This window comes from Lonchura striata, chromosome Z (assembly GCF_050655825.1).
Source record: "Lonchura striata isolate lonStrDom1 chromosome Z, ASM5065582v1, whole genome shotgun sequence".
Taxonomy (NCBI): domain Eukaryota; kingdom Metazoa; phylum Chordata; class Aves; order Passeriformes; family Estrildidae; genus Lonchura; species Lonchura striata.
The window spans coordinates 62,093,053-62,120,886 of NC_140740.1; the positions used below are offsets into that span (position 1 = coordinate 62,093,053).

General features: G+C 37.1%; 1 protein-coding gene across 19 annotated transcripts in view; it reads left to right on the plus strand.

Moving 5' to 3' along the window:
• The window catches only part of LOC110478036 (TLE family member 1, transcriptional corepressor), a 136,731-nt gene that overhangs the window by 63,813 nt on the left and 45,084 nt on the right, over positions 1-27,834 (plus strand). For 7 of the 19 annotated variants that reach the window (XM_021544352.4, XM_085565974.1, XM_085565972.1 and 4 more), the window contains 6 exons: positions 460-709; positions 2,396-2,643; positions 4,353-4,500; positions 4,887-5,037; positions 5,458-5,534; positions 5,709-27,570. In XM_021544352.4, coding sequence (XP_021400027.1) covers positions 460-709; positions 2,396-2,643; positions 4,353-4,500; positions 4,887-5,037; positions 5,458-5,534; positions 5,709-5,816 — 982 coding nt within the window. In that variant the 3' untranslated portion in view covers positions 5,817-27,570. Of the gene's footprint in view, positions 1-459; positions 710-2,395; positions 2,644-4,352; positions 4,501-4,886; positions 5,038-5,457; positions 5,535-5,708; positions 27,571-27,834 lie in introns of those variants that run through there. The other 12 variants (XR_014951026.1, XR_014951027.1, XR_014951024.1 and 9 more) reach the window with 11 other exon arrangements.

A 27,834-nucleotide genomic window follows, 5' to 3' on the forward strand; every position in this document is an offset into this window, starting at 1 on the left:
AGGAATCAACCAAAACTTTGGCTTGTGGTACTGCAAGGCAACAGGTGCAAGTCTCATGGGAGGATGAGAGTAGTGCCTGGTGGGGGACTGCTGCTGTGAGACTTGTGGTGGTGAGACTTTCAACTGCTAGCTAGAAACCAGGGGCTGAAAGGTCTTTTGATTATCTAAGTGACTAAGGGATAGCAGCCATGACCTTGGTCTGTAGAGTTAAGGGTGGAATTTAGCCTGCTTCCCCATTACACAAATACTTCGGCTGAGTCAAGCTGAAAATTTCTATTGTGAATCTTTGTCTCCATCTGAGATTTCATCTGCCTGTATTACTTGGCACAGTAGCTCTGATTTTTGCGTGATGATTGGTAAAGCACTAAAATTAAAAATACTCTGTTTTTCTTGCATTGTAGTTCTGTAATGGATGATTTTTAACATTGTTTTGTCTTCTCTCTTTCCCTTCCCCAAAAGAGCCTACTCCTTTCATGTTACTGCAGATGGTCAGATGCAGCCAGTTCCTTTCCCTCCTGATGCCCTCATCGGTCCAGGAATCCCTCGCCATGCCCGTCAGATCAACACCCTGAACCACGGGGAAGTTGTTTGTGCAGTTACCATCAGCAACCCCACGAGACACGTGTACACGGGTGGGAAGGGCTGTGTCAAAGTTTGGGACATCAGCCAGCCCGGTAACAAGAGCCCTGTCTCCCAGCTGGACTGCCTGGTAGGTCAACAGGAATTTATGCACAAGGGTAGCTTCTCCTTAGAATTTTTTTGAGTGCGTAGAGACTCAAAAAAAAAAATCCTTGTTTGGATTTTATCCATATTAGAAGGAAATAGCAGGCAGATCTGTTTCCAGATGTTGTTTTTTTTTTTTTTTTTCAATACATAACTGTGTTAGAGAGAATAGTGCTGGTTTGTTTAGTGATAATTATCACTAAAGCTCAAATAACAGATTTGATCAGATTTCTGAATAGAACGTGTATGTTATATTTTGAATAAAACATATTTTTTCCCCTTCTCCTTTTCTACTTATACTGATGATTTTTATGCATGAGTTTAAAAAGAATGTAGCTTGTCTTATGCAGGACTGCAGAGAACCTTTCTAGGACTTTCACTCACATGAGGAGCAAAAACCTTATTTCTGTAAGATGATAGCAGCCACATGACACATCAACCAACAAAGGTCACTTAAAGTTTCGCTATGAATTTTGTTCATGATCCGCTAGTTATACATATAGGCCAGTTATTTTCACATGTGCAGGGTACAGAAGGGACTGGGTGCAATAGTAGAGGTAGCTGAAAAGTTAACTCCAAAAACATAATGGCTCAGTAAGAGATGTTTCTCACTAGAAGCAGCATTGTTCAGTGTTAACTGAGAAGACTTAATGTTGTCAAGTACAGCAATAGGTATTGTAAATGAAAATTCTAGCTTCAGTGCAGATCCAATTAAATGTGGTTTTTACTCTTCATCATTTTTTTACTGCTACCATTTTGTAATAGATGAGTAGTAATACTGAAGTTGAATAGGTATTCTGTTCTGTGGCAGGTATATCTGTCTGGATGTACAGCCTTCATGTTAGTTAGGGAGCAGTAATGACTGATTAAGTAAACATTTTCACTGCCCTACTTACTGCTTCTTTTTTGCAAATTAAAAAAAAAATATACCCATATACCATATAGAAATGCTGTTAGCTAATTCTTTCAATGTTGTTTTCTGTCTTGAGTTACAGATCTTAATAATCAATTTTGTAAAAAAACTGTTGCCAGTCAAGCAAGGCTGTAATAAGGAAAGGTGGAAATGTCTTCTGTCACTAACTCCCCCACAGTACCTCCAAATCAACAATAATACCACAAATGAAAGATCAATAGGTACAAAAATAATCATGCTGAACACAAAGAACCAACATAAATACAGGACCAATACAGGAATCCTTAATCTTTCAATTTTAATACTGTGAATGCAAAATAGTATTTGAAAGAAAGGTTCTAAAATCTGAAGTACATGAAACTGGAACGACATTTTCATATAGGGCTGTTAAATGCCAAATGAAAGGTCATTTGCTTTAATATTTCTATTGTTGGTGACCTTCACTGATGGAGTACATTTGCAGAAAAGCAAGCTTACTTTGGCTCTGTTTTTTGTGTAATGAGATAGAAAACTTGCCATTTGTCACGTTTGAAACAGAGTAGACTGTGGCTACAGGAGTCTGCAGTTTTAATTTCTGCAGCTGCAGTTTGTAATTAGTGATGAGAAGTAGGTGTTTCCAACCTTTTAGGATCTGCTGGCACCTCTTCAGTACTTTGGTAATGGAAAAAGTACCAAACTGCTTGAAACTTCGATGCAGTCAGAATTACATTAGTGGTCATTACTGGCAGGCATATAACTGAGGTGATTTGTGTTGTACAGAACAGAGATAACTACATCCGGTCCTGTAAATTGCTGCCTGATGGATGCACCCTCATAGTTGGCGGGGAAGCCAGCACATTATCCATATGGGACCTGGCAGCTCCAACTCCTCGTATAAAAGCAGAGCTGACATCCTCAGCACCTGCCTGCTATGCTCTGGCTATCAGCCCTGACTCCAAGGTGTGCTTTTCCTGCTGCAGTGATGGGAACATTGCAGTGTGGGATCTGCACAATCAGACACTGGTCAGGTAAGTTGTTGTTTACAAAAAAATTTTAATAGAAGTTACTCTTTGGACAGCTACATTAATATTTCTCTCCCTGAATAGGGTTTATAACAGCAAAGTAAATGGTGTCTCTTATTCAGAGGAAAGGTTTACACCCAAGTCAGGCAGAAACTAGTTTTAGTAGCTTCAGCCTAGTCTTGGAATATGCGCTTTCAGGGCTTGTCCATAACCTGCTGTAATCAATGTAAAAGCTCCTGCAGGTCTCTGTTATTGGGAATTGGTCTGCAGCTTTCTACAAGTGATGTTCTTGCTGGTCTGGTTTGTTACTGGTATGGACTAAACATGCCTTTTAGGGAATGCTTTGAGGTTTGTTCTTTTCTTTTGTCTTAAGTCTTGTTAAGTAAAAAAGTATTTTCAATTCTTATTTAGCGATGGGAAGTAGTAAAATTAATCTTACAAAAGTTGTTGAAAGGGTGGATCCCCTCAGTTCTTCAGGAAAGCAGAGGTGCTAACTATAAGATAAATTTAGTTTAGGCTTACCAATGCAGTGATGGCTTAAAATATTTTGAGAAGAGTGATTTTGGAAAGGCCAAAACACAAAAACTAAAGAATATGCTTAGTCTGCTGTGTTTCAGTTAAACTTCCTGTATACACATAATTAGCTGAAAATTACATGGAGAGAGTCATGTTAATGTGCATGCAAATTTTACTTTCTGTTGAACTTTAGGTCAGTAAATACAATTTTAGTTAGATAGTTTAGTTAGTTTTCACTTTGTCATGTGCATGCTTAGTCCCTTTAAAGGCACACTCTGCAACATCTATACACATCTGTGAATGTCCTGCTTTTTAAATGTTCGTGGTATGTGTTCCCACCACTTGTGCACTGATCTTGCTCATTGATAGTACATGGAATTTTGTGACCAGTTACTAAACAAAACATGCCGTGTGACCTTTCTGTGGCAGCTCTTGGTGATTCATACCCTTCCTTCCCAAGCTAGTTGTCTTTTCCCCACCCACCCTCCACCTTTTACACGGAGGCATAGGACTTTGCTAAAGCTAATTGCTGATGAAAAATGCAGGAGCTTCAGAATGCTTTTGCCAAAGGATTACGAAAAAACTTGAGATGACCTTCTGGTTGCTGAAAGCTGAGAGTTGCTAATGAGAAGGTTATAAAACAAACTGCTCCATTTAGATTTTCCTAATCTCCTGCCACAGAGAATGCAACTTAGTTAAACACAAGCATTGCTGAGTCACAATGTGGATCTCTATCTGGATCCCTTTCTATTAGTATATCTCCTTGTTATTTATCTTCTTGACTTGCAGCCAAAGAAAAATACAGAAGCTGCTTTCTGAAATTGGAGGTTTTATTCTCTGACTGCTTCGATTTTATCTGAGTTATCCTTAGTGGTTTTAACTGTTTTTACTGCGCTTTAATATTCTCACAAGTGGGCTTGAGTTTTTGGGGGTTTTGTTGTTTTGTTTTCTTTTTTCAAAACCTGATAGGAAATATTTGACTTTATACAGCTAGCCATGGTGCAGATCATTTCTCCAGCACCTGGAAAATGTTTTTTTAATACTGGTATTTAATGCTCAGTGAGAGGGAGGGGCTGATTCTTGCTCATCATCAGACACAGAACAGATGACACATGTACAGAGTCCAAAACTAACACCACAACAGTGTTTACCTTGAGCTCTGGCAGGAAATCATTATTCAATCTGGTTTGTTTTATCAGGCAATTCCAGGGCCACACAGATGGAGCCAGCTGTATTGACATTTCTAATGATGGTACCAAGCTCTGGACAGGAGGTTTGGATAACACTGTCAGATCCTGGGACTTGAGGGAAGGGAGACAGCTACAACAGCATGACTTCACATCACAGGTAACTGGATTTTCCTACAGGTTGTGGCAATATGTGGGGTGGGAAGGAAACCCTTAGGATCAAAGGTAAGACTGAGCCCAGTAGAACTGGCAGACTGTTCCCTCTGTTTCTTTTTGGCTGCTCCCAACACAATATTTTGAAGCTTTTTTTTTTCTTCTTTTACAGAAGAAAATTATAGCCTAACACCACTTTCCTATTTTTCTAATTTAATATGCAAAAACAGGGGTTATTGAGTTACTCAGATTTTGAACTGCAGTTTTGCTATTGAACTGTGTGAATTTGCCCTTATCTCTTTTGCTCTCTCCCCCTTTCCCAAACAATTTTAACTGCAGAAAAAATATATATAGGAAAAAAATTAAAAGGTGTAAATATGGTATAATTTGCAGATATTTTCCCTTGGTTATTGTCCTACTGGTGAATGGCTAGCTGTGGGAATGGAGAGCAGCAATGTCGAAGTATTACATGTAAATAAGCCAGACAAGTATCAACTGCACCTTCATGAGAGCTGTGTACTGTCACTCAAGTTTGCTTACTGTGGTAAGTTGCCCTGAACGTAGACCTGGAGGTCAGGGCTCTTAATTCATGTTTTACTGATTAGTTATTTCATAGTCATTAGTTATTACATCTCAGTTTCTTAAGTAATGCATAAATATCTCTGCTTTACAAATTCAAATGCACGTATCTACAAACAGCCTTCTGTTTGTCTAGAGGCTGCTGTGAGTATTGATTAATGTGTAAAAAGCTATTTCTGTTTGAAGTTTAGGTATTTCATAGTATGTAACACCTTGCAAATGTGCTGAGCATCCACATTGATTGTAAGCAAAAGTACTGTGTTGATTTGTAGTAAGAGCTTTTGTAAGGATAATTAGGTAAAAATTTCCTTGATGTGAATTGAAAACCCAAAATTTGTCAGATGTTTCTTTCATGTTTCTGTAATCTTTCTGATTTATATTCTAGGTAAATGGTTTGTGAGTACTGGGAAAGATAACCTTCTTAATGCATGGAGAACTCCTTATGGAGCCAGTATCTTCCAGGTGAGGATGATGTTGCTTTTAATGAAAAAAAACAAAAACAACCAAAAAACCATGCAGAGTTCCAGGAGTGGATTCAGATATCTTCACATATCTCATCTACCTAAAATGAGATGATGAAATGAGGGTAAAAAGACTTCTTTTTAATGTTGTAATATATTTCTATTTTTCTTCTAGTCCAAAGAATCTTCATCAGTGCTTAGCTGTGACATCTCTGTGGATGATAAGTACATAGTCACTGGCTCTGGAGACAAAAAAGCTACAGTCTATGAAGTTATCTACTGAAAAATATGATGGGGATATTCTTTTAGCGGTTGAACTGGGCCAAAATTGTTTGTAGAAGTAGAAAGGTTTTGAATTTTTGAAAGGAACAAAAGTATTGAGGTTCCAGACATTGCCATGAAACTACTCCAATTTTTCAAAATAGAAGGCAACATCCACCAACTAAGTGTTGGCTACGTGGACCAGACGGAACACAGATGCAAGATGGACAAATGTAGCCTAGGTTTTTGACATAATTTTTAAAAGCCAAGTCTACTGAAGAATGTTGGAGCCTTTTATTTTTTTCTTTTTGTGACCTCATGCAAATTTTTCTCATTGCCTGAATATGGGGGATAAATACCTTTCTGTTCTTGCAGTTCAAGTTGCATTCTGTCCTGGGTAGAGCAGCAGTGTCTCAGATGAACTTGTTTCCTGGTTTTGCATCTTGTGATATGTTTTTGTATTTTTGTTGAAGGTCAAACATTTGTATAAATTGTAAATATATTTAGTTTACTACAGTAAAGGCTTTAGTACCAACAACCAGTCTTCCCCCTTGCCCCCTCCCTGCTTGCCCTGCTTATTTAAAATTAAAAACCTTTTGGGGATATAAGTACCTTTTTAGAAGCAAAAGCAAACACTATGTATAGTTTGAAAATGGTGTCTTATTCTTTATAACTATTCTTAGATTCCTTTATCATACTTCAGAGTAGCTGATTTGACATACTAGGGTATCAAGTCCAGTAGATATTGTCTTGTTCTACGGAAAACTTAAAGGCAGTTTTGTACTAATTATAGTGTAAATATAAAAATTGAACATTTCATGAAGCTGTGCAGTTTAAGTTTATTCTGATGTCCCATGTATATGTTCTTTGGCAGATACAGTAATATGTGCCTCATCATAACTCATTTGGTCATTTCTCTAGAAGAGGAGGTGACTTCCCTGTCCTTTTTTTCCCCCAGCTGAACAGAATTCATGTGAGACTACATTTCAACCAAGTACATCAGAGCCTTTATTTGTTATATGAGGATGTCTGTGATTAGATAAGTTTCATCCTTCATGTTTTGCAGAGAAGTGGTAGTTAATGACCATTTCCTTTTTAAAGTCTTGTCTATACTTAGATACTCAGGTAAATTTAACTAAATTACCAAAAGTGTGAGTTTACAGGGGATTGCTTAAAGATGTTAAATGACTTGCAGGGTTGCAAGTTAAGTGAATTAACCTAAACTAAGTTAAACTTGCTTCTTAATTTCTTGTGAGAATATTGACAAAGGAATATTTTGATTTTTAACTAATCCACTCTGCAAATTAATAAGAATTAATTTTCCTGAGTGTCCCATGTTATGCAGGCCTGTAGACTGTATTCATGCTGAGCAATGTTTGAGTCCTTTCCATTGTTACATCACTGTGTGACATCTGTGAAGAGCCATGATAAGCAGCCAGTTACCAAAGCTATGCATCTTCAAGTTTTCTTGGTGTACTCAAGAACAATGGATGAGGAGAGAATGTGTTCACTTTATTTATTTTTTCAGTCTAATGTGTTCTACCATTGTGTGCTAGACAACAAACTTTGCTGTTGCACTGGTGAGAGCCATACATTTCCTACATTCTGTAATTTGGTTATAATTTCTGTTGCTAATGGGGAGTACAGATGAACAGAAAGATATATCTGAACAATTAATTTAGATTACACAAACTGACAGAAGAAGAGCTGCTTTCTAATTTTGCTAGCATTTGATGATGGCCTATGTCCCTGCTCATTCAAAGACATGTAACTAGGAAGAAACAAGCTTGACTGGCAGATGCATTGATTGGAATTTTTCATCTGGGGGCAAATTTTACCTAAGTTTCTAGTCTGAAGAGACACATGCTTTCTTTTCAATTTACATGACCATTCTACTGAAGTCAAATTATATCATCTAGAACTGTAATAGCCTTAATATATTAACATTCCATTCAGAATACTACCCATTCAGGATAATATGGTCTCCTAGACATTTAAAATTAACATTATATCCATACATCTCTTTGTTGATTGCTTAGTTGTTAATTTGTAACTATGAAAATGACAGTCTAGTTTAGATGCTGGTCATGTTGCTTTCAGACATAATGGGGCAAAAAGCAGAATCATCAGGCTTTCCAAAGAATTAACTATATTTGCTACCCTGAAATACTGGGAAGTGTTATGCCGTTTTTAAAAGGGAAAGTTTTAAAACAAGAGTACTAACAAGATTACTTGATTTTTACACTTTTCATATTGAAATTTCTCTGAACTTCTGGCTCTGGCAGTGATCATTGGCTTTAGCAGCACTGACAAATCTGCTTTAGGACCTTTTGGATTTTTGCCAAACTACTGTCACCTTGGCTTTTACGTTATAGGTATCCTTTTGCTGTTCTCTGAAGTCCATATCAGAGGAACCAAGATTGCAAGTAATCTTACACATCTACATCAATTTAAAAAAAACCCCACCAGTGTAATTGGTATGCTATATGTTGTGACATAGGGCTTGCTAGTAAGATCACACTTGTCAATCAGGAGGTTCAAAATCATAGTTTCAGGAAAATCATAAAATACCATGCTTTCTTGGCATCTAGAATGTACAGTAAGTCAGAGCAGTTATGGAATCAGAAATTTATGTGAATGAATTTAATTATAATTGTACCATGTATTTCTTGATTGTAATTATGAAGTTAATTCCTTTTTTTCCCCCATCATATTTTTAAGCCTTGCTTCAGAAAATTAGTGGATACATCTGAAAGCTTCTGGATGTATCATTCATACTTGTGGATGAGTAATTCTCTCCATTTGTTGTTTTAGATTTCACTTAATGTTTATAAAATTGTCTTTTCATTTGTCAGACAGTAAACTATGATGTATTTTTAAATGAAAAGATAGATTTGCTGAACTCCTAGCATATCTGTCTACACAATTACCTAAAAGATGTAAAACTGATGAAGCTTAAAACTTCTGTGAGTTCTTGTAGCCCTGTGTAAAATAGTGGGTGGAAATAATTGCTTATTGAATGAAGAAACAGACTAACCAAGATCATCAGTAACAGAAAAGGCACTGGGAAAAACTGTATGGGAAAGAGAGGTGCACCAGTAACTATTGTATAGATAATTTTTTTTTTTTTTTTGTGGGGGATCAACTTAAATACAATCTTAAAAGACTCCTGAGATTAGCCTGTTTTTGGAATAGTCTTTGTGTGCTGGGTGGCCTTCAGGATTCAGAGATGTCTGAATGCCACTCTGGTAAATGCTAGTTCTGGATAGAAGCAGGGAGTCCTTACAAAAGACATTTGGATGTCAGTGCAAAAAATAAGTGTTGAAGAGGGGATTTGTGTTAATACCAATTCAACTGAACAAAATCCTTTGTCAGCTTTAATATGTATATTTTGTATATGTGCACTTGTTATAACCCTTCATAAATCGATTGTGCAGAAAGTCATGATATCATTCCACACAATGTATTTGTCAGTGTGTCAGACTTTCTTTTTAATTATAATTCCAAGCAATGATAATTCCCCATGTTAGCCCACAAGCCACTGGTATCTGAACGACAATTTTCATCTACATTAGTTCTTTATAACTCTTTTGCCATTTCAAAGGCTTTTGTTCCTTTAAAGGGAGGAGAGAGCACTAAATGAACAGCATTTTCACAGACTGTTATAACAAGTGTTATTTTTTAATATAAACATCAATGTAGCATCTGTCATCTAGTCTTATACATACTTCTATGTATGAATGATTGACCATAATTTTTGCGTCATATTTTTGCATTGGTGATACAAGTAGAATTTCAGAAGCTTCTAAATTACTCAAGTAGCATTAACTGAGATTGACAAACTGATTTTTTGATTTGATGTTTAATTCCTGATAGGGTTTTTTGTTTGTTTGTAGTTTTGTGGAATGACTGGCCCACTTAGGAGCCCATGGGATTATGTAGTCTAGTTAGAATAGTCTTTCATATTTTTTATTATATTGGTGCAATTTTGAGTTGATGGGGAAATTCCACCATTCTGTTAATTAAGAAAGGTGGATTTTGAAGTTTTTGGGCTACGGAGGAGTACAGACTTGCAATTTCACACTACTGATAAAGTGTTTACCCCTTAAATCACTTTACTGGATAATCTGGACTGACTCCAACTCTGCTGTCTCTTTGAAGAGGCAGCAGAGTTTGGCTTTTTCCTGTACCACAAGTACACAGAAAGAATCTGAGAATGTAGGTCTATGTAAGACTTCAGCCAATTCATTCTGTCCTGCCAGACAGACATGCTTCATTACATAATGGGGTGGGGAAGGTGAAGGAACTGAGAGTTGAACTTGACAAACACCAGAATGCAGGAGAGTTCATGGCAGGAAATTCATGGACAGAATCACTTCAGTTAGAAAAGCTCTCCAAGATCATCTAGTCCAACCTTTGACTGAACATTACATGTAAACTAAACCAGAGCATTATGTGCTGCTTCCAGTAATTTCTTGAACACCTGTGGGATGGGTGACTACCACCTCCCTGGGCAGCCTGCTGCAATGCTTGACAACTTTATCCATGTGAAAATTCTTCCTGAGGTCCAGCCTGAACCTCCTGTGGCTCAGCTTGAAGCTGTGTCCGGTTTTCCTGTGGCTGAGAGGAGGGGCCAAGTGACACCCAATTTGCTACAATCTCATTTCAGGGAGTTGTAGAGTGATGAAGTCTCCCCTGAGCCTTTTCTCCTGTCTAAACAATCCCAGCTCCCTCACTCCTTAAAAGACTTGTGTTCCAGACTCCTCACCACCTTGTTTGCCCTTCTCTGAACACACCTCAATGTCCTTGTCGTAAGTGGCCTAAAGCAGAACACAGGATTTGAAGTGCAGCCTTTCCAGTGAAAGGGACAGGGAAAATCCTGGCCCTAGTCCTGCCACGCTATTGCTGACACAAACCAGGACACCATTAGCCACCTTGGACACCTAGTCACATGGCAGGACAGGGGAAAATGAAAACATAGAAGCACATACATTTTAGGTGTAATCTAATATGCACTTGCACAATTCACCTAGAATGATATTTCAGTCAGTTCACTGACTTCTTTTCTCTATAAAATTGTTAAAGTATTTCTGCATATTTCTTCAAGGACATTTGAGTTGTGTGTTTGAACTGGAAGTGGACATTTTTTTGATATCCATGAACATCTAGTCATCTCATCCTAAGAGGAAAGAGACTTAACTCACAGCCAGTTCTCAACATTTACCATTACCTTTTATTTCTGTAGCTCAAGATCTGCTTCCAAGCATTTGATAATCCCATTTTCAGCAACATGCTTCCAAATGTCCCACTGCAGCTTAAGTGCTTAGTGCCGTGTGGTAGATTTTGCTAGGAAAACCAGATATGTAACAACTGGGTGCGTAAAAAATCTGCCCTATGGGTCTATCTTACTGACATTTTTGAGAAATTTACCCAGCATTTCTGCTCAGCTATATTGGAGAGCTCAAACATTCACTGAAACATTTTCTAAAATAGCAAAAAGTGTGTTTTGAACATATTTTGAGCACATGGGGTAGGCTTGAGGGTTTTTTTTGTTTGGTTGGTGGTTTTTCACAATTTTCTGTTGATTTATTTCTTTTTTATTCTGACATTACTTTAAAAAGTATGAGTTGAATACAACAAGAAAAATGAAGGAAAATCAGAAGAATGAATAAGTCTTCAAAGGGCAGAATGTTGTTGAAGATGCAAAGAACCTACTGCTTCTATGATACATTAATGCTTCAGAGAGCTGGATTTCTATTTCCTTGAGGCTAAAAATGCGGCTCAGAAAACTGAATACCACAATATGTCTGTTGTGGGGACAAAATGTTAGTTATCATTTTCAAACCTGAGCAGGGTTTTTTGTGGGGTTTGGGTTGTTTGGGGTTTTTCCTCCCATATCTCTTCAGTCTGGGTCTCACAGTTCACTCTGAGAAGCTGAACAGCAGTCCATGTTCTTTCTGGCTCTATGCTCCACTATGCATTAGTAAGAATTTACTTGCCTGTTAATTATACATGAAAATCTGATTGAATATTTTAGTGGATAGCTGCATAATGATATTGGGCAGTGTCCACTGTAATGATTTCCATTACTAAAGCAAGCACTGAGATACAAGATAGCTGCATTTTTCTATGCTCATACTTCTACTGTTTATGGAATTCCCTGTTTGGCTTAGTTGACTCTTCCTGGAAAAAATTCTGTTGTGGCTTCTGAGGTAAAACATAAAATTATGAGATTTTTTCCTGTCCTATAATTTCACATGTGATTTTGCCCATATTTTGTAAGGTTATGTTGATTCATAGAAGAGATGCTGCAAGGAACTCAACAATTATATTGTGTACACCTTGGCAAGGATTGTCTTTGCTATGTTCACAGCACAAAGGTATCTCTCAAACCCTGTTTCCAAACCCTGTTTTCTGCCAGGTATGAGTTTGAGGTGAAGATAACATAGTCTGGAGACTAAGCAATCAAACATACTGTTATCATTATCCCTTTTGTATACTCTGTCATTAACATAGAAAATGGAGATGATAGCCTGTAACTGCAAACAATAAATGCTGTTTTTCCTTTGAGCACTGATTTTAATGGCAATTTAAAGAAGTTAACAAGCAGAATGAAGGGGTCATAAATGAAAGTTAACCCACAGCAGCTGGAAACTGAGAAATTCCTTGTTACTTTCCTGGTAGTGAGCCTAATTTGTTTAAAATAAAATCCATCTGCTCATTTCACAGTCTTTGTCACACTTCCTTCAGTGATCCACAGTGGATTACCCCCTTACTTTAAAACCTGTCAGCAATTATGATAAGTTAATAACTCTTATTTTGTGGTTTGCTGTAGCATAAAGTTTTGCAGACCAATGAAGATGCCCTTTATTCTTAAAGAATAGTCAGCTATTGGAGTTTTTTTGCAGTTGGACAAGATTTTTTAAAAATAGAATTCAAATAAATATACAGTCTGATGGCTTTACAAATTCAAAGTGTTTTCTAATTGTTGATGAATCAGCCAAACACTGCTGTTAAGTATGTAAATGTTCTTAATGTCAGTCTGGTTTTTGCTTAGCATGCCATGCATGCAACAAAACTCTGGAGTGATTCAGCTTTTGTGGCCACATTAAATTTACTTACTGGAATAAGTTTCCTTTTTCATACAGAAATCAGTTTACTACCGTGCTCCTTTGTGTTTCCTCCTGGACATACAGTAGCTCTCTAGAGATATTTTAATAAGTTATATATGCATAATGCTTCTAATTTTTCTGTCTTTCTGATTGCTAATTATGTGAGATATGTATTTCTGACAGCAGTTGAGTGAATATTCACAAATATATTATATAATTGAATTTTTGAATGTGTAATTCAAGAAGTTTATAGACTTGTATAGCTAAATCACTGACTTTCATTTGTCAAATTCAAGATTTTCAAGTCCTGATACTCTTGTATTTTTACCAGTGAATATGTTAAAAGAAATACTTCTGGATTTTGAATGGTTCTCGTAGCTTTTTTTATTTGTAGATACTAGATATTATGTAGATACTCTTCTTTGTTGAGTACAAGTTATTGGCTTGGTATTCTATTTATAATTCTTCCTGGTTCTTCACTATTTTATCTAGCTGTAACTTATTAAAAACCACAAGTATGAAATGGGGATATTAATGAGAAGTGGTTTAAATGTGAGCGTTTCAAAATGCATGTTAGAATATTTCAACACTTTGTTCAATGTAATTTTACATTTTTTTCATTACTTAAGTAATTAAAAAAATCCTTAGGGTTGAATTATAGTAAAATTTTATACATCTCAGTACTAATTTTGTCTCCCAGTGGACAGCAATAATTTAGATGGGATTGTTTTTGACTCAACCTAATTTATTCTTGGGCATGTGGGAAGGGAAAAAATATTAACCTTGGAAATTTTGCTAATTACAGTAATTTCATTACTATTGTTAATTGTTTTTGATAACCTCCATGCCTTCAGAAATTTGTTCTTCTATATTTTGAAGTAAACATACAGATATACAGGGTTCTGGAATAGAATGTGTTTACAGTATTTATCCCCTGGGTTAGCTATAACAGAAAGGGGAAGTGACAGATACCACTTGCAATAGTTGCTAGTGCAATGTGCCTTTGAACCATTTGCTTTAGTTATTAAATTTTTTTGTAATCTTAGGTGAGGTAAGCAGCTTTAAATCAGTTTCATTTCTATCAAAGTGGATATGATAATAATACTTTCTTAGAGCTTTACTAGTCTTACTAATTTTAAATCTGAAAGGTAAATGGTTGCATGGATGATTTTTAACTGATTTGACCATTCAGTTTAACTTTTTAGGTTTCAAAACCTGCTAGAGTAGAGGGAGAAATTACCAGTTATATTTGGAGTTTCTTTATTGATTTCATTTTGTACTATATATCAATGTGACTTTCTTACCACAGTGTGTTCAGTTTTAATGTTCCCATAGTTTGTTCCATCTGTTTCATTTGAATTTAGCTTTAAAATTAATCCCTTTCCATAGGTGTCTGCTTTGAACCTTAGCAAGTATGAAAATAATCAAAATATTGCTGTTTGATAGAGACACTGTATATTTCTGTTTCTGATGTGGATATCATTTAGCAGGGCTTGTCTAGTTAAAAGGCATTTAAAATAGAAATCACACATGATCTATGTCTAACTGTCATTTGTAGAAAATGTGCAACAAAGTGATATGTGGTGGTAACAATTCAGAAGGAAAAGAATATGAAATTCAGATAGCAGCTTGAACGATTTACTGTTAGCATGGGGCCCAATAACACTACAAAGCTATAAACTCTGTCTTTCTAGATTGCCCAGTTAGGTGGCAGAGATGCAATTTGTCTTTTCTGAAGCCTCCTGCTGCTAGCTAGCTCCATCTCCTGTCACAGCCTATTAGCTCCCCAAGAAAATTGGTGGGAAATTGCCTGCAGATTGTAGGAAATTGCATCTCCAGACCCGGGAAAAAATGTAGGATAGCACAACACTGATCCTCCCAGAGCAGCTATTAATACAGCAAAAGCTGACCTTTGGCATGGCGTGAAACGACTTTGCTGAATAAAGACTGTATTATGTGTGGTTGAAGGAGGGAAGGAATTATTATCCTAGCTATGCTTGTAGTCAGCCTGTTCCAGGAAGCTTAAGCATGAGCAGCAGGTTTTGCCCCCAAGCTCATTCTCATTGGGAGATGGGAGAGGACATTTTGGAATGCTATACAAAAGTTTCATTGTACAGATGGGCAAAAAATCCATTATGTATTTAAATTATGTTAGTATATATGAACTTCAAAGGTTGAGTGACAAAGCTGAAAGGTAATTTATGGAGCTAATTGCAAAAAAAATATTAGGTACCTCTGCTCAGTCAAGTCTTGATCAGACTAGGAACAACTTTTTGGCTATTTAATTGTATTTGTATATATGTATTATGCATTTGATTTTGGAGCAGTTACAATGAAAAGGAACTGAGTTGTTCTTTAACTGTGAACTGTAAAACGTCATGAGATACACACTACATATCACAGATTTTAGCATTAAACTCCTTGCTGCTAGGAAGCTCACTTCTGCCATGTTTAAACCGATTCCCATGTGTTCTTTGTGGTGTGATATACAATGAGTTTCATCCTCTGTCATTTCTACTACAGCTACCTTTCTAATTTTGTACTTGACCTCAGTTTTCTAGGGCCTTTCAATAAAAGACTTTTCTGTGAATTCTGAGAGAGGGGGTATATAGAGTTAGGTTTTTTTAAAACATAAAAATAAATGTCAGTATTTTCTTTGAGCCTGCAATTGTACTTAGTTGATTCAAAGCCTCCTGAGAAAGATGTGGTTGTGAATCAGAATGGTTTATTGATCAGAAGTGAATATGAGGAGGGCAGCAGCAGCAGGGAAAACTAATTTTGCAATCCAAGAGCATTGCTGTTTTCAAACTCGGACGAGATCCCTTAGTAACTGGCAGCTGCCCAGGGATCTTAGTGAAACCAATAGGTTCATTTCCTGTTGTATTAGTGTCCACTGTTGTAAATGAGCTAGCAGGGCTTATGAACACTCACACTCCTGATTAGAGAAAATTAGTGGCCTGCCTTATGGAGCTGGGGCAGAGGCAGTAGGGCAAAAAAGGTATTGCACATAGTTCAAAGCATGACTAAAGGGGATCAGGAGAACTTCATATTGTGGGGCTCTCTGGACTGCTGTTTTGAATTCTTATGATCATGAATGCACACATATCAGTCTGAAATGCTAATTCGTTGAGGTGTTAATTTTCTAAATTAGTTATAGCACCTTTTATGGAAGTTATGCAGTTTAGTGCTGTGTGTCTTTTCGTGTAAAACACAAATACAGGAACAGAAGAGCTGTGGTGCTTGAGCCTTTATTCTGTACAATAGCGGTTCATTTTCCAAGGTATTACATATTAATTGCATTCTCAAAATAAACCTTGCCATTCAGTAACAAACCGAGTTTTTTGTACAGTTCAATACATATATTGAATGGACATTTAGAGGACACAGGAAATCTTCCCTGTCTAATCACTGAATTTGCCTTCTCTTGTAACAACAGACAAACTAAATTGAGTGATACAGTATTCAGAATTTCATTTCTTCTGGCTGATGGCACTATGTGCACTGTTACCTGCATGCGTACTCTGAGGCCAAGCCTGTTATTCTACACAGAGCAAGGAGGTAACTAATCATTTTGTATGAAAGGCAGAAGCCTTCTTTCCATAATTCAAAGCTGCAAGCTCTTGCTTTCCCATGGAAAGAACCAAAATTCAGACTGTGCTGTGAGGATTTTGGAGTACACAAAAAGCTGCTCTGGATAGTTGGTTAGTTTAAAAGAGGACTGGCAGGGGGAAAGAAACAGCTCCTGACAAATCAGTTCTTGGCCAACATTTAATGACTGGAAAAGATATGCAATAAATAGCACCCTTTATCCTGTAAGAGCTGATGAGCTCCAGCAAAAGACAGCACACTAAACTGTGCTTGCTTTCTTTTCCTGTAGTTAGTTCAAAGACAGTTTGTTGTCAGTCTAAGTTCTGGTCAGTCTTACTTTGGTCAGAGCATGTTTTTCATAATGCATTATTACAGCCAAGAGCACATCAGAAAAACAAAATATGAGTTCTTTAATCAGTCTGATTTTATTTTTTAATTGCACCTTTCTGGGTAATGCCTCTCACTTGCCAGACTAGGAAAATGTAGCTTTTTCTTAACCATTTCTGTTCAAATTTCCAATATTCCAGGTGCAGAACCATGAAATTGTCCTGATTTACTGCAGCTGGTGAACATTTATTTTTTTGCTAGTGTCATTTTTTCTAGCCCCAGGAAAAAATTTTTACCTATTTTTTTTTCAACAATTCATTGTACCTGGCATCATATTGATGGTTATTGAAACAATTCACAGCTTTTTTCAAGTTCTTCATCAATGGCATTTACTGGGTGTTTAATTTTTATAAAAGATTGTATCTGAGTATTCCTGAATTCTGATAATATCCTTTCTCCTGCACCATATCTTTCTGATACTCTAGCTGAGAGTAAACCAAAGAAGAATTTTCTCTGAAGAAATAATTTTCTCTGAAGAAATAATTTTCTCTGAAGAATCTGACTGTGAAAAAAACCCCAAAGTTGCTTGGTCTGTTTAGCAAAAAAGCTTTTATTTCTATGAACTCTCCCAACATTTTTGTTTTATATTCTATCAAAGATTCAATTTTCTGCTGTAAAAAGGCACTAAGAAAGCATATTGCATAACTACAGCCCTTCCAAAGGCTTTTCATGCGGGGATGGTGTTGGGGTAGGTTGAAATATGGTGGAGGGAATCAAGAGCAAAGCCTCCCTTTTGAACCAACTGGACCATTAGCTGGGAGAGACCAGCGGCCTCCAAGACAGGGCTAGGAGAGGTTTGGAGGAGCAGAGGTGCCACATTCTGGTGGACCCCTCGTAAAGCTGGGCATGGAGAAATGTAAGCAACAGCATGCACACAGGGTGGTAGCTGTAGTTTGGGCTCCATTTTGCTGCTAGAGATAGGACTGGGGCTGGAATGCTGGGCAAGAAGCTGAGGGATAGGGAGGGGCAGGAAAGGGACTAATGTTTGAGGACTGCTAGAAGGATTGCTGGGAGAAATTGAAATGAGGAGAGTGTCAGCAATGGGGAAATTGGGATCAAAAGACTGTGCATAAATCTCATGTCGATGAGGATAGGCCCCAAAATTTCTAAATAAATAATTTACAACCTCATCATCAAGTATTTTTGGGGGTCTGAGCTTGTCCAAGACAATCCAGGAACAAGTGAAGAAAAAAACCAGGAGTGAAGGGGTTTGTGGGGTGACACAAGTCTTCAGCTGGTCATGGCCACTTCCTCTTAGGGGGTGTCCACTAATTTAATAGTGAACTTCTCATCTCCCTCACCTCTGTGCAGCAAACTGCTGTGCAGTTGATTTGAAGCACCTGAGGGGAAGGAATTGCATACTCTGGCTCTGCTGCCTTTTTTCAGCCAGGGCAAAGGATTATATCTGGGGCTTGTGTATTGGAAAAGAAGGTAACTGTGGATTGGATTGGATTGGAAAAGAACATTGTTTTTCTGCCAGCAGGGAAGACTTCCATTTACAGAAGAAGTGGAGATACATTAGAAATAGCAAACTTGAGCAGCATTGAAGATGCAGCATCAAAAAGGTAAGCCAAGACGTTACTTGATTGAAGATATTTGGGTGGAATATTACAGTTGTGTTGAACAAAATACAGCAAAGCTGGAACACACTATTGGTTGTTCTGAGTTTTTATTAATACCCTCAGTAAAGAAGGCAGTGGAAGAGTAAATAACCAAGCAAATGTTTATCTGTGTGTTTGATATGTTCCTGAGAAATGGTCTTATCCAACCAGGGAATGGCTACCAATGGGTTAAAGTATAATGTGCTTTTGGCAGAGATTTCAGTATTCTTGTTTGAGACAGCTTAGTTGCAATTGTTCTAATGAAAACAAGCTTTATGTAAGTACCATCAGGGGTCTTCTCTGTTCCCAGGAAAGCACCTTACTTGTAAGGAATTTCACCTTCTTGTTCAGGAGCACAGTATCCAGAAAAGACTGAAAACACCCAGCACAAGTATGTTGATTATAAACTCTTGATCAGTCAAGCTGGAGACTTTGAAACCTGAATATATGCAGCAAGAAACAGATCAGGTATTTTTCTAGATGAAGGCTCTGCCTTTTTAAGCATGACATAACTGTAGTATGACATTACAATCTCCTGTTTTGATGTAATACAGGCCCATGTCACTAACTGCTGAACATTGTATGGCATTTACCTCCAAGAATTAAAAAAAATTATCTGTTCATAATATTAGTGAAAATTCTTTGCTCTTTAATTTTTTGAAATCTGATTAATAATACAGAAAACCACAGGTATGGTTCAAAATCATTATAGCATTGCTAGGTCTGGTACCTTAGAAATCCATGGAAGTGGGTTTTATATTTATATGACTTGTTATGCTCATGTATAGTGACAGAATAGTGTTCTGCCACGTTGCTTTGAAATGTTTCACAATATGTACTATAACAGTGTCTTCCCCACTACACTGCTTTTAAAAGTCAAAGACTTATAATAGCAATTTCCCATGCTTTCATCCAAAGCCTGAAAATGTGCCTCGAGCAAGACGTTCAATCAAAAGGAAAACATTGCTAGCTATTTGACTGTCTGTCCAGCTCCTTGGGAGGTAGTTTGCTGCTATGCCAATGTGAAGAAATTCATATTACAAAAGCAAAATGAAAGAAAACAGAAATTAAACAATAAGAGCAACTTCAGCTCTGAGCAATTGTGTGAGTATTCCACAGCAATCAACTTTTCCCTTCTAGAAGAACAGCTTTAATTTGATCTTACTTTCACTGATTTATTTTCTGCTTCAGTTTTGAGCTTTTAAAAGGAAGCATTTCCTTTTTCCAGTGTCTCTAATGGAGATTTGAAGGACCTCTCTAACATCTGTAACTTTTTTTTTATCCTTGATGTTTGTTTGTCTTGGGGCTGCACATAAGGAAAATATCCAGTCCTGAGGAATCTGTGTGGTGAGTGTGTTGGGTTGGGTTGCTGGACTATTCTGTATGAATGGGTAAATTAGGACTAACCTCTTTACATGAAACTAGTTAAAAAAGGTTTTAAATCTCAATCTGCTGGATGTTGGCATCTTAGGAGGCCACAGTGGGTAGTATCTGCTTGTACTGGCAGACAGAGCTTTTTTGTCATTTCTGCTAGCTTTGCAATGAATGTCATTTTGTGCAATCAATATGTGCTTGATTTCCTGCTGTGGGTGGAGGGAGGTCATCTCATAACTACCAATTCAAGCATCCAGTGGTAAATCTGTTGGGAAAAACCACAACAAAACCACCAAAACCAAACAACTGACTGGAAAAAAGCCTTTCTCTGTAGACCTACTTGCTCCACCAAGGGGAGGATGACACATTTCACAGCCACTGTAGGTCTCCTCTATTATACATCTATGCCAGTCTTTGCTAAAATCTAGTTAATTTTCAGCCAATTCCCTTGTATTTGTCCCATGAAACTACCTAATTTATTTAGTGTAGGCCCCTATCTCCATATATTGTTCTTGCTCCCTAGTGTCTATTCATTACTTCAATAAAACCAAGGAGGAAACATAATCCCTATACTGATGTTTATCTTAAAGGCTTCTCACCTCCTGCCAACTCCTTTTGAAAGCTGATTTGCTTAAGACTTGAAAGTCTTAAGCATGAGTATATTTTGCTGAGTATATGTTATGACTTCATGAAAAGAAAGAGCAATAATAGTGGCTGTCTGAAGTCCAGTTGGATTTTGTTTAACTCTGAGAATAGAGATAACAAATGTTTTCTGGACAACATGTTTCAGTGCCTAGATATTCATATTATGGCTTCTCTGCTTTTTGGGGAGGATTTTTTGCTTGGATTTTTTCAAAATGCTTTTGGAACAATAACTGCTGCCTCTTTTCCATTTGCTGTGCAGACCAGAGATGTGCCTTTTCCTGTCCAGCAGAAATAGCTTGATGGGAAGAATGATTTGTGGACCATTCTTTCTCTTAAGTAGCAGGGAAAATGGTAATTTTAACTGCTGCATGGTTATGACACAGTCTTGAGTGGGCTGTAAAATCATGTTGTGTTTTTTTCCCCTTTCATTATATGAAGAAGGAATTTTTATCTTAAAAATGCCATTGTGGTTTCCATCCTTGAGAAATATTAAAACACTTCTGTTTATAAATCACTCTTTCCCATGCGGCAGCTGAGATGAATCTACCTTAACTTCAAACACCGGACTTGCACACAGCATTGACTTTATGAAGACAGACTTTTTTGCAGGTGAACTGCAAAAGCACTAGAAAGCTCTTATTGTGCTCAAGTTGTCCTAAAAGGTCTTTGTATAATTTCAGCAATTACAGGAACATTGACGTTAACTTGGAACACTGGAATGAGCTTGGCTAGTGATAATAATGCAAAGTGTAGATTCAAAAGGATAGCAGTCTTTTCATGGGCATACTTAATGGAGAAGAGCTAGAAGAGTACTCAGCACTCCTGTCGGTGCTGTCAGATATGCACATGTGTCCAAGACACAATATGATGGACCAGAGGAGATCTTAAGAGACCTTCTTTTCTTCTCCTTATTCAGCTTTTTGTAACTTCAGCTTTTATAAAATCCATTGTGTTTTTGGCTGGTTAGATACCATGTACTCTACAATGGCATTGAGATGTACAGATTATGTTTGCTAGTTGTCAAATGTATGTTCAAGTTCCTGTGATGCAGAAACACTTTTCCCAGTGTAATAAGCATAGAAGAAAAAATATGTGAGGATAATGGTGCTAATGTAAAATTTGCTCTATCAGACAAAACATAATGAATAATGTGGCTTGCACATGATGGTGAACAAATTGCTCCAGGAGATTCAAGGTTCACTGCATTAAAAACAGAAATCAGGGGCAACGTGTTCTATGTTCTCAAGACATAGTAAATACATTCTTCTTGCTACTGCCTACCTTTTGGAGGGTCAGGTATTTTAATACACTCTGGGATTCCCTCTTTGAGAAAAACTCCAAGTCTCAATGTCCTGTCTTTCAAACAGGATTTATTTTTGTTATCCTTGCAAATTTTAATTTAAGTGTGTTTGAAACATCAATCTTTGTTTAAGAAAATGGTTGTGAACTTCTTAGGTTTAGCAGCTGGAAAATTCATCTCCAAGTTCCAGGACAGAAAGTTTAAAAGTTTTAGAGATGAGCCTGACCTGGGTATCAGTTGTATAAAATTTTGTTGTGCTTTGTGAAGAGCAAGTACATTGTGCTGAATGGAGAACTGGGCTACTTCAGTAGAACTGGGCTACTTCAGTAGCTGTTGAACACTTTCTCCTAGTTCAGAATTTCTTATGTGCTGTCTGTGTACTTTTATTTGTTGATTTTTGCATTGTTGTTTGCTGACCCTGTTATAACAAGTATAGCTTGTCTGTTCTTCCTTTCAGGTGATCAGGGAGAAAAAGTGCAACATCCATCTATCTTGGGAATGGAGAAAAAGTGATAAATTAAAAGTTATTCTGAACTTGGCATATTTTGCTCTCCTAGGAGCTCATGAATAACATATCTTATGAGCAGGTGCTAATTTTGTGTGTATTGGTTCACATGTGTGCAAAACACTAATTTTAGACACGAATGGCCTCATAAACTGACCTAGGTGTCTGTAGATGGTACTTGTTGAGTATATGTTATGACATTATGAAAAGAAAGCAATAATACTGGCTGTCTGAAGGAAAGGAAACTACTGAAAGAGGTTTTCCTTGTTTGTCATTTGTCATGATGATTGCCATTCAATTAAAAAATTTTGAAGCAGGTACCAGCAGGTTTTCAAAAGAGCCATGGAGCCTGTCACAGGTTACTGCTGTGCCAAATATGATGTTGCTAGTCATATACATGGGACTGGAGGAAGAAAAATACTCAACAATCTGCCATAACTTAATCCAGATGGTAAAGTTTATGTTTTCTTTAAAATGCAAACTGTCTCCAGTGAATTCATTAGAACCATATTGTAGTTTTCTAGCATAATTTTAGCAGCTAGGTTAAAAAGCTGGGTCTGCCAAACTAATCTCAAGTGTCTAATTATTTTATTTTTGAAGGATTTAAACTATTCAGCTTTTCTTTTTCTTCCCCCTCCTCTTTTCTTGTCTAGTTTTTCTTTCCCTTTTCCATTTTGTTTAAGAACACCAGTGTGCAACACTGAATTATTGGCTTAGGGTATCTAGAGATAGCTAATACATTGTGTTTTGTCTGGGATTAATCTAGATATGTGAATACTATGGAGTTGTGATTGTCATGTATTCAGCCAATGTTGCTGCCTTGTTCCTACCTATGGCTGGATGAGTTTATTGAATAAGAGTCATTGGTCCTAAATAAGATAGAAATCTTTACCCATGCTTCCAGACTCTTTCTTCCTGTACCTTTCTGTTGTTTTGGATTTCCTTCTTATTTCAAAGATTTGCCAAAGGAACCCAAAATTTGGGACAGAGGTTCTTTTTTAATAATTTGATTTAAATTTAATCTTGTTTAAACAAAGTTGGCTAAAGCTGAAGTAATTCTGAGAAACTAAATAAAATGTTATTATGTGAATTGATTCTGGTAGAATTAAATCTTTAAAGGTATTCTAATAGCTACTACCAGTGGAGGAAAAAAATTCCATCTGCATAAAAGACCCCAAGAAAATACCAAACTACTAGCACCGATTAATAAGTATGCCTGGGTTTTTTATCTTGTATATTAGGCAATTATTAAGCAAAGCCTTTCCTGTTTTCTAAGATGCTTCCATCCCTGCAATGAACTTGAACCTTATTATTCAGAGTCTAGTGTTTGCACATGAGTCATGAGATGCAATCATCCATAGTAATGTTTGGACAGTGCTTGCTGCACCTGGAACAATGGGCTTGCTTATTCTGCTGCTTTCAGTATTGAAGTGGTGTCCAGTAGGAATCAGCATTTCATTAGTCTCCATTCGATGAAACAAGCAAACCAAAAAGGCATCTTGTGCTATAAGGCTATAGGATCTGCATAAATCTCAGTAAATTAAGCAAACTGGCAGAAAGGTGGAGTGGTAGACCAGGTTTTGGGTTTTTTACAAAAGAACAAAAGAAATAAATGGAAGGGGTAGCTTTTTTGTAACACAAGAGAAACAAGCACTGATGCTTGCAAGGTGTTTTTATTTGTGAAGTAGCAAAACATTCAAGGGAACATGCCAGTGTTGGTCCAAGAAAGTGTTGCACGACAAGGGGTTGTGTAATGATATTCATATCCAGCCTGTCAAATTTTGTCTTGTGCGAAAATGCAGAAAGAGATAGAGATTGGAATCAAGATGCTTAGAAAATTGTCACCTGTTCCAAAATCTTTACAAATGGATTTCAGGTATCAGGAATAGAAGGCTCTGAGGTGCTGCCAGGAGAGCTAGGACCACAAGACAGACACCTGGTATAAGTTGCCGGAATCATTACAGTAAGATATATTCCCAGAAGCATGTGGGATTCAAACTTCAGGCTCACAGTGGAAAGATGGAGGGATTTTTGGTTAAGCTTTTGACAGCATACAGACATTCAAATCTGTAGAAATGCTGTCATTGACTGCAGTGAATTTAGAATTTTATCACATTTTTCTGTGCCATATTTCTAAAAGCTGGGTCTGCCTGAAAAAACAGCTGTATATATTTTATTTTCAATATTTCTTCAGGGGTCTGTTGAAGACCTAGTGGAAATATTCATGAATGCATTTCAGAATTGCATAAAATCACATGAGAAACTTTCTTCTTTTGTTGGATTTCTTTTTGTTTGTTTGTCAGAAAAGGTAATGCTTCATCATGATGAATTACCTGAGGTGGTTTAAGCCTGTTGGAGCTCTTGTCATCTCACCCACCTAAACTTTCAGTAGCCCATTTTGCTGGGATGCCAGAATTTCCCAAGTCTCTTGGGAAACCTGAATCATAAAACAAGCTTGTTTCCCTCTAGGCACTACTTTTAATCTCAATAAATGATGTTTTAAATCGGACAGAACTTCCAAAAACCAGTATATCTTTTGGTGAAAGATATTTCTGACAAAACCCAACGAGTCTTCCTCTAGGAAAGCTGCTGCTTTTAGAGGGACTGTCACCAAAAAGAAGCTGAGTAAATACTAGGTTTAGTGCATGCCAGGGGATGGCCCTAGGCAGCATGAGTGCTTTTTTGCTGTTCATGATCTTCAGTTTTCTGCAATTCTGTTGTGAAACAGCAGTATAACAAAGACCATGACAGCACAGCTAGTGCTTTTAACTTACAACTGTACACCATACAACTTCATCCTTCTGCTTTTTTTCTCTTCTGCCAAGAAAAAAAAGCTTGAATAGCCAGAATTAGTGCTCCTTTAGTACCAGTTCATTGATTGCCTAGCAAATTTATTCAAAAAACAGACAATTCAGTATGTGAAAGAGGGCTGGTAGGGACCTCTGTGTGAGGTTCTTGGGAGCGTAATCTCATTCCAAAAATCTAGGTGGCTGGAATTTCCTCCCCCTCCACTTTAATACAAATCCTTAAGTGTCAAGTCAGGCAGAAAATGAGTCTAGTCCACATTTATTTTACTGAATGGCAGTCAACTCCTGCCTAATCTTTCAACACATATTTGTTCAATGGATCAACAGATTGTGTAAGCAGCATGACGGATGGGTTTAGAAATGTGTCTGCTTATGTTTGATTTGTACTGAACCACTGACTATTTTGTGTGTGAATTCATCACAAACTACATCTCCAGGTTACTCAGTATGAGTGAGGAGGGGAAATCCTTGTTCTCAGTGCTGAAAGGCATCTTACACAGCTGTCAGCTTCCAGAATGGAAGCTGAATCACATCAGTACAACTTTAGCTCTGTTTTGCCAAAGCTGAATGGGTATGGCTCTGCTTTCACAAGATTTTACTGATTGCAACTCTACTGCTATTTGAAGATAATATAAGGCAAAAGGCAAGATCTTTTATTGTGAATTAAAAGTGTGATAATTGGGGAATAAGGATGTGATAGGCAATGTGTATCTTAGGTGCATTTGACAAAACCAAGGCTAAGCAACACCAGAAATACATAAGCTTTTTGAATAATGAAAATACATATTAAAACTTTATTGGTACAACAAAAGCAGAAATGACCTGCTGAGTTGTATTTTGTAATATGTGAAAGCCAGCTAGGAGGGTTCCACATCAACAGGAATGTGGATTGTGTAAATACTTTAATTAACTCTTCCTAATATGAAAATTGTTTTTAATATACTTGTTATGTGGCTACTGCTACAGTGGGAGATAAAGGAACAGGAGGAAGTTCCCAGATCTAGAAACTGCTCTTCTGCAAACAGGAAGAGCTTGCCTGAAAATGGCCAAGGAGTCGGGCACATGGAGATTACCATAGCCCCTTCCCAGAGGCCAGACAGCCAAAATACAGTATCTTCCACTTCTGGTTTTTGTGTTGGTTTTGAGCTACTGCCTACCCTGAGAGCATAGGCATGTGGCACAAAGCCTCCTTACCCATATATATCCCTTCCCAAGGCTGGGTAAGGGCTTAAAAAGGAAGAAAATATGAATAAAGGGTCAGCCCTATTGTTGCCACCCATCTTCACTTCCACCTAAAAGTTATGGTTTTGAAAATAATTTTGAACATGAAAGAGGCTTGCCTTATCCTATGTATATTTCTGGAGGCAGTGAGCCCCAGATGTGACTCCCTGCAGTTTGCCTCAAGTTTTGGTTAAACAGATTTGAACTAGAACTGAATGGCTTTGGAAAAGAAAGGCTGTGGGAAGAGAGCCAGAGAAGAAGAAAGACTAGGCAGAGGACTAAGTTTCTTTATACAGGCAATGGGGAGAAACTGTAGGGGAGTGATTTTGGCCATTTTGCTTTTTTAGATGGTTATGTTCTCATGAAGGCAAGTTTTTGATTCACGTGGGGTTTTTGTGGGATTTGTTATCCTCTTTTTTTAGTCTTTTGTTCATTGAAACTTTTTAGTCTCTTGTACATTGAGAATTTTTAGGATTAGTAGAAAATTATTTAATTTTTTGGAAGGCTAGACTTCAATGGAAAGCATGCACTGAATTATTTTTTAAAGAGAGCACAGGAAAAAAGCTATTTTTGACAAGCAAAGTGCACATAATTATGTTATAATTTTTTTCTGTGTTGAAGAGTAAATTCGTCATTTCTCTATGGAATAATGTTTCCAACTTTCAGTTCAGCAGAAAAATAATTTCTTTCTGATGATCTTTAAAGAGATCTGAACAACCTGATAAGTAAAAAAATAGAGAAGGAGGAAAGTGGCCTTGGCACTACAAAGAAGAAACTAGGAGTGAACAGAACAAGAAACAAAAATTAACCTTGTAACTGAGAGAGTATCAAGAATGCTACCCTGTGAGCTTGAAAATTCTTTTTCTTAACCATCATCCTCTAAGACAAAAAATCTGACATCTCTTCAGTATAGTAACCCCTGGGGTATCATTTTAGTAATTTTACTTACTCTATTTCTTTTATATAGGTCATAATACTGATGGAAATTTCCTTACCCTCTTCTGTCTTGCTAAAATATAGGGGGCTTTAGAAACTGCTTCTAGAATACAGTGTTTTCCAAATATTGGCTCAGGGAATAAGATGGCTGTGAATGCCCATGTTTGCTGAAATAAATAATCCTGCACTGTCCTTGTGAATACTTTTGTTGTTTTTTCTATTCCCTTTAAAAAAAAAATAAAGTTGAGTTGGATGGTTTGAGTATCCTCTTATGTGCCATTAAAGGTTTCAAATATCACATTCTTGCTTTTATCTTTTGCTTATTTCATCTCTTCCTCCAAACAATACAGAATTCCTTTCTTAACCAAAAACTATGGTATTATTGTCAGTCTCTTCTCTTTGAAAAAAATAAATTATGTTATTAAATCAAAACTAGAAGTCCTTCATCCAGGAACAAATGTATAAACCAACCAATGCATAGATAGAAATATTAATAGGTTTCTTTACTATTTTTACAGCTACTGCTTTATACAACACACTGAATATCCTGTCTACAAATATAAG